We start from the raw sequence: 7692 nt of genomic DNA on the forward strand, positions 1-7692 counted from the left end.
ACTGTAATTTTATTGAGGTTTTCTTCTTAAGAAATTAATTTGTATGGATCGATGTTCGCTTGAGATTTTCTTTTTGAGATATTTGTGCTCTTTGAAGGTGTCAACCCATAGGTTGCCGAAAATAGTTTGTTTCTTTATGGTGATGGTGATGGTGATGGTGATGGTGATGGTGATGGTTTGAATTAAACATGAAGAACAATAATTAACTAAATGCATGGAAAGTAAACAAGTAATTAGCAATTAAAAAACATATGTTTTTAACAATTAACAAATTAATGGAAATAAATATTTACTGGTATTAAATAATAATAATAATAATAATTTAAAATATTTTCTTAGAAAAACAAAATTTAAAAGACGAATATTTTTATAATTATGAGAGAGTTATGTGGTCGCTTGTGTGGAATAGCATGCACACAATGACTATGATATAACACATGTGGATGTAGGGTAAGGTTAAAATGAAACCCACTTGAGTTGCGAAAATTCGTGAAAACCCTATGTAATATCGTTTTTTTTTGTTACATGTATTACAAAATATCAAAATATCGAAAAAAAATGTTTTGCTATTTTTTAACATTTTTTTACTAATTTTTATATATGTTTTCAAGAGAGAGATAAAGTTATATTTATATTTTTTATTCACTTTAATTGTGAACCACAAGATTTAAACATTAATTATAAACATGTGGTTAAGAATGAGTTTCTAGAGTTTTCACAACTCAAGTGGGTTTTCATTTTATAGGCATGTGGATGTATACATATCTTATCATTTAAACAACTTGTAGATTGTACATTTAATCTAATTGTATTTAGTCATACTAGGTCTGTGTTTTAAACAAGTTAAAAAGAATTTAATTTTTATTCCTTCAAAACGTGTTTATTTTCTTAATTTATGAGAGAGATGTAAACATTGTATTTCAATAAGAAAAATAGTATAAATTTTTTTTAGGATTAAAAAATCGAACGATTTATTTTTTAAGAGCATTATTTTTAAATTGGTGTATTATCATCTTATACATCGTAGCATACGGAGTTTATGTAAGGCATCTAGCAGACAAATTTCCTTAAATATCTCAAAAGTGGGCATGCTTTTCCATGAAACGGAGCTAGGTTAAATAAGTGGCTAAGATATTTTATTAATGCTTTTATATTAAAGAAGCTAATTTTAATTGTTTTGATCTGTAATTGTACAAAACGGCACTTACTTTACTTCTTTTGAAAACAAAGGATAACTTAAGCACTAACTTTACTTACTTCTTTACAGAACAGCACTAGTGTTATTACTCCAAGAATTAATGTTATAACTTTAAGATCAGCAAATATAAATATAGTTTTTTAAAAGATTGAGTTTTGCAATTTAAAAGGGGAGTATCAGCGCAATTTGTTGTCCGCTTACCTTCTATTTCGATGTAATAAAAACTTTAAATAACATTTATAAATAGATGAATTAAAGAATGTTAAAATACACAAAAAGTATTTAAACATAAAAAAATGTTTGAAACAAACCAAGAAAAAGGTACTTTAAAATCCATTTTAAGTTTATCATTATACAAAACGTAAGAATTTTGATTTTTCTATCAATTTGGAATATAAAGCATTATGAACTAATTGGATTTGACTACCTGAGTAAAGAAGAAAAAGAATGTAATCGAGATGATTAATTCAAGCTGTTAGTAAGAAATAAGCATAAGAATTACAAATTTAATACCGCCGTTTTTAGCTCCACGGATTCATGAGTCAATTGCCCCAACATAAATATATTATATATATATATATATGAATTAGTGATAAGTAAATGGTATCTATATCAATATTGAATCCATATCGTTACCGAAACAAGCATTTCTGTACCGGCATCGGTACCAAGTTTATAAGAATATTGAGATTGGGAAATCCGGAATTGGTACAAGTACCGGTATTTGTCGAATTTTTGCTTTGATGCCTGTACCAAACCAACTATATTAAGGTTTCAAAAATTTGGAATAAATACCAGTATGATACCTACCAAGCTTATCCTGGTTTAAATTTAGTTTATAGTTGTGACTGCTCTATGAGAAAGAAGCCGTAAATAATTTTGTAAGCCCTATGAGTAGAAACTTTGTAAGTTTCAAAAAACAGAAGAAAAACAATTAAGACAGAGATACAAAAGAAGACGTTGTTTTATACTTTTATGTTATGTATGTCCCGCCGAATGGCATCCATTTACTTTGGTCGTTCCTCAAAAATGTTTGATTCCCTCTTCTTTCTCACTCCACTCCCACGCGCCGCCACCTCACGTCTCTACTTCACTCTCGTCTTGCAATGTTGATTTATTTTATTTAGTAACAACCATACTTCATATCGTATTTCTTACGACACCATGTAAACAAATAATAATATTCACTATATCATTTTTTGAACAGTTTGATTTTTAATAAACTAATTAATATTAACAAATATGTTGGTTTATATAAATTAAATACGGATATGAACACATGTATTATTCATTTATTTATATTTGTGAGCATAAGTCTCTCTACGTCCATTTATTTTTGTCAGTTTACATTGGTTTAAGCTCCTTCATTTTTATATGTATGTGAAATTTTAAGCTTATTACAATTTAGTTTAGTTTTAAAAAATTAAAAGTATCACAATTACAATTCAGTATACTATTATTAAATTTTATATTCATCATTCACGTTTACTTTTAATTGGTGTTCGCTCAATTATATTCGTTTATTTATATTATTTTATGTTCGTTTATTTATATTCTCTTGTTTTAGTTTATGTTCATAAATCATACATTCATATTACTATCGAATGAGCATCAACGAATGTAAACACATTCACTTTCTTTGCACTCCTCCGTATAACTTGTAACATGTATCATAATTCCAATACTCCAGCGTAGTCTTCCACTACAACTCTGCATATAAACATAAATAAAATTCCTAAAATAAGCATTTATGGAAAAAAAATTCTAGTTTTAGGTATTATTTACAAAAAATTTCAAAAATGGATATTATAAATTAGTCGTGACGAGTAGTTTGTAGAACAATTAAAACTTTATGCGTGTCCTTAAACTAACCGTAACGAGCACGTTCACTAATTATTTACTCGTCACGACTAAATAAGCTTCATGCCTCGTAATCAAAGCCCATGAGTAATTCATAAGTCATTTAGTCGCAGCAACTAGTTTACCCGGTTTACATTCTCTGCATGAGTAGTTTATTAGTAGTTAACTCGTCGCGACTAGTTTAACCTTATAATCTACTCACCGCGATTAAATGACTTATGAATTACCTGTGAACGTTGATTACGAGGCATGAAACTTATTTAGTCGTGATGAATAAATGATTAGTTAACGTACTCATTACGGTTAGTTTAAGAACGCATGGCAAGTTCTAATTGGTTTCTACAAACTACTCGTCATTATTACTAGTTTATAATACTTATTTTTGAATTTTTTTTGTAAATAATACCTAAAACTAGAAATTTGTTTTCATAAATATTTATTTTGAGAATTTTCTCATATTTGTTTCATATAAATTTGCTACTAAATATACATCTTGGTTATAATTGGCATACACCAACTTATCACACAACATAAGTGCATGGTAGTCAATATGATTTTATAAATTATTATAAATATATAAAAAAGAACAACTTTATTTAGAGCATTCACATCCCGTTCTTCATCTTTATCTCTATAATTACACTACAAAACACTACATTTCTCTTTCATGTTAAATTAAATAATACTTTTATCATTACAGTTTTCTCTCTCCTCTACTCACAACCAATTCAACAAATATTAAAAAATAAATAGGGGCAAACAATTTTCCCCAAATGTTTCCCAAAATTTACAAAAAAACACTACATATTTCTTTCCACCCTATAATTTACACTCACATCCATTCAAAACCTCATCCTATAATATACTAATCCCCTCACATAATTACGGGGGATGGGATGGGATGGGAATGCTCTTACACATAGAATATAGCAATCTGAATTAAAGTAATAGTTACGTTTATTTCAAGACATGATTCCTACAAAACTGTAGTATACAAAAACTGAACTCCACTCTCCCAAGTGCGAGTAACCATCGAAGTGGGTGTCACCTTACCTACTCATTTTATTAATTCTGATATCTAAGAGCAATTCTAATGGATTTTCTAAATTATGTGAGGGGTTCTTCATTTTTTAGGGATGATTAAAAATGGTTGTGAGAGGAGGAGAGAAAAAAATATTAATGTTCATGGTTAATTTTGAGAAGCGTACTGTTCATCTCTATAATTTTTTAATGTTTTTGAAAGTGTTTATGAGTGAATGACAGATAAAAGGTAATGATAAGGTATAAAAAATATTTATTTAATTAAAAATAAGAAAGAAAATATAGTATTTTTAGTGTAATTATAAATATGGAGATAGAGAATCGAATGGAAATGCTCTAACCTTTCTATAAGGACTATTGGTTTTTATTGGTCCCAAGTATTTCATTTTTGCCGGCGCTGGTCCCAACTATCACTTTAACTGCCAACGGTCCCAACTTTCACACATGTGTCTGCCACCAGTCCACGACTAACCGAGTACTAACTCCGTTATGTTTTAGCTGACGTGTCCATCCTACGTGTTAAAAAACCTTGACGTGGCTGCCTGCGTGGCTTGATTCTGATGTGGCTTGATTCTGATGTGGCTTCCCCTTCCAACTATCAATTTGTACAATAAAAACACCACTTCTTTCTAATAAACTCTGCCTAGCTCTCGTAATAATCGTTAAAATTGTCTAACCCTAGGACGCCGTCGCCACGGCGTTTCAGGGCGGCGCTGACGTGGGTTCCGACGAAGCCGGCGGCGCCGGTGACAAAGACGGAAAACCCGGATTTGGATAGGATCTTGGAGGAGGATTTGACCCGTTTTTCCCAGTCGGGTCCGCCCCAAGATCTGGTTTTTAAAGATCTGCGAGAGAGATCTGATGATGGGGTAATGGACGGTGAGGATTTGAAGAAGAAGATGAAGATTAACATTAGGAAAATGAAGCTCCAATCGATCGAGAACCCAATCGATCAAGAACAACCCCAAATTAAAACCCTAATTCAATCATTGAATCATTCGTTCATCAAACAGTGATCAATCAAATTGACCAGCACAGGAGTCAAATCGAACTCGAATTAAGTACAAAACCCTAATACAGTTCAAGTTTAAGAGGCGAAATGAAACAACTGACCCGCTGTCGCTGAGGATGATGACTTTGAGAAGCGTTCGTCTTCTTGAAGGCATCGTGAGTGATTGGATCAACTAATTGAATTCAAGTGAAGGTGATGATGATTTGAATAATAGCAGTTGAAAATGGTTAAAGAATCGAACTCGAATGATTGATCACTGTTCGATGAACTCGATTTGAGAAGGGTTTTTTGTTATTAATATACACGCAGGCAGCCACGTCAAGGTTTTTTAACACGTAGGATGGACACGTCAGCTAAAACATAACGGAGTTAGTACTCGGTTAGTCGTGGACTGGTGGCAGACACATGTGTGAAAGTTGGGACCGTTGGCAGTTAAAGTGATAGTTGGGACCAGCGTCGGCAAAAATGAAATACTTGGGACCAATAAAAACCAATAGTCCTTTCTATAAAGCTCTTTATTTGGTAACCTAAAAATATAAAAAAGTTAAAGCATCACATATCATATCATTATTCCACCACAAAATTTTCAAAAGAATCCACAACCATACCATACATACCATGAGGAAGCTCTACCACACCAAAGGCAAAATCCACCCTTCACCACCATCACCGTCATCCACCACCACCTCCGACCACCACCTATCACTCCTCCCTTTTGCCATAGCCACTCTTGCCGCCACTCTCCCACCACAAGACCAACTAGTCTTGGCCTACCTTCTGTCCATCTCTGCCACCACCACCAATAATAATAATAATAATAATAATAAATACGCCGCCGGAAAAGTTACTACCAAGTCCGGCAGCAGTGGAGACCACGCGCCGCAGTTTAAGTGTAACTGCTTTAGATGCTATACTAGCTTTTGGGTTCGATGGGATGCTTCACCAAACCGGAAGGTGATACATGAGATTCTTGATGCTTATGAAGATGGATTGGCTCATGGCAATAATAAAAAAAATGGCAAGAACAAGAAGGAAAGAAAGAGTAACAACAACAACAATAATATTAATAATAATATGTGTTTTTCTTCATCTTTAGCTTCTCATACCTCTACCACTTCGAATGATTTACACGCGCCGCCGTGTATGGTGGAGAACACAAGTCAGGAAGTGGTGGAAATAGAGCCAAAGAAGATGGACGGTGGAGATGAAAAGGGTGGTTCGGTACGGAAGATAGTGAACTTCATTGGAGAAAGGATATGGGGAGTATGGGGAGTTTGAGTAATTTGTAACAAGTTTAATTAGTCATAATCACAGAAAGTAAGTGATTGCCTGGTTTTGTAAATTTTCCAGAAAAAAGGCATTTAATTCGTCTGTTTGGATACAAATTAATATGGTGTTCTTCGCCATTATTGATTGTTCTTAGTTCTTGCAATTATTTTTGGAAAAGCTATGCATTTCAAATGGGAAGAAGTCACACTGCCCAAGGCAGTTTTTTTGGTACATAGTTATTTAGAATTATAAAATTAATGAAAAATAGCAGAATTTTATATTTATTTTATTAGGTTGAATAACACGAACTACTAACTCCGTCCCTTCTTTTTTATTTGTCTCGTTATAAATGTTCACTTTTAAAATTTATTAGTCAATTTTCAAGTTTATACTTAAGCACACACAACTAGCATTAATAAATAATATGGTGTACCCATTTTTCAAGGACATTATTGTCATTTAGTTAGCAAAAAAGGTAATCATTCAATCCACCTTAAAATTTTTGTTTTTCAAACTAAGACACTTTGACTTAGACGGTGGGAGTATAACTTATTTTTCTATAATAAACTTCTAACTTTTACTTTCTATGTTAATAACAATCTAGTTTTAATGAAAAAATAACAACATATGTTGATAGTGAATAGTTGATTGATTTTCTCTCGAAAGAATGTTGTATTAATGTTAAAATGACATAAATCCAAGTTAAAAGCATACAAAGTTATTTCTTCTTAAGTGTAAAATTATCTATTGTTGTGAAAATGAAAGTAGGAGTGTGCTTAATAACAATGTCCGTATTATTGTTATCGATCAATGAGTAATAGTAACTTCAATTTCACAAAAGTAAGACACGAATTGATGTATTAACAAATCGATCAATGAGTTATCATTTCTATACCTTGTTATATTTATGTCGTAGTCTTTAAACTGGCAAAGTTAGGGGTTGCTTGTTCGATTACTAGCTAATGGGTGCCATAAAATTTTAAATACATCGGACGACCATTTATCAGTTGATAGTGTGCCAACAAAATCAATGGAGCACTAATAATTTGCAACCAATTTGTTAATACATCAATTCGTTTCTTACTTTTGTGACATTGAAGCTACTAAGTAAAATAATGTGTGTTGAATGATTTAGTTTCCTGAAGCATCAAGTCCTATGACAATTGAAAATTTGATTTGGTAGGTGTCTTTGAGACGACTTTAGTTTAACAACTCCATCCTTAAAATATTACTTGTGTTTAAGATTGGACTTTGGAGAAGAAAAGGTCAAAACGAGGTGCCAACCATGTCGGGAATTCTTTCTTATCCAGAA

The 7692-nt window shown here is 32.0% G+C and overlaps 1 protein-coding gene across 1 annotated transcript; it reads left to right on the forward strand.

The window, feature by feature from the left end:
* Positions 1 to 5729: 5729 nt before the first annotated feature.
* LOC143560496 (uncharacterized) lies at positions 5730 to 6389 on the forward strand. The gene is made up of 2 exons (XM_077048787.1): positions 5730 to 6111; positions 6208 to 6389. The coding sequence occupies exons 1-2, from the start codon at positions 5730 to 5732 to the stop codon at positions 6387 to 6389; spliced, it is 564 nt and encodes a 187-aa protein (XP_076904902.1).
* Positions 6390 to 7692: the final 1303 nt, after the last annotated feature.

This window comes from Bidens hawaiensis, unplaced genomic scaffold, assembly GCF_021521415.1.
Source record: "Bidens hawaiensis isolate Kalapana, Puna unplaced genomic scaffold, B.hawaiensis_p1.1 tig00020341_1, whole genome shotgun sequence".
NCBI lineage: Eukaryota > Viridiplantae > Streptophyta > Magnoliopsida > Asterales > Asteraceae > Bidens > Bidens hawaiensis.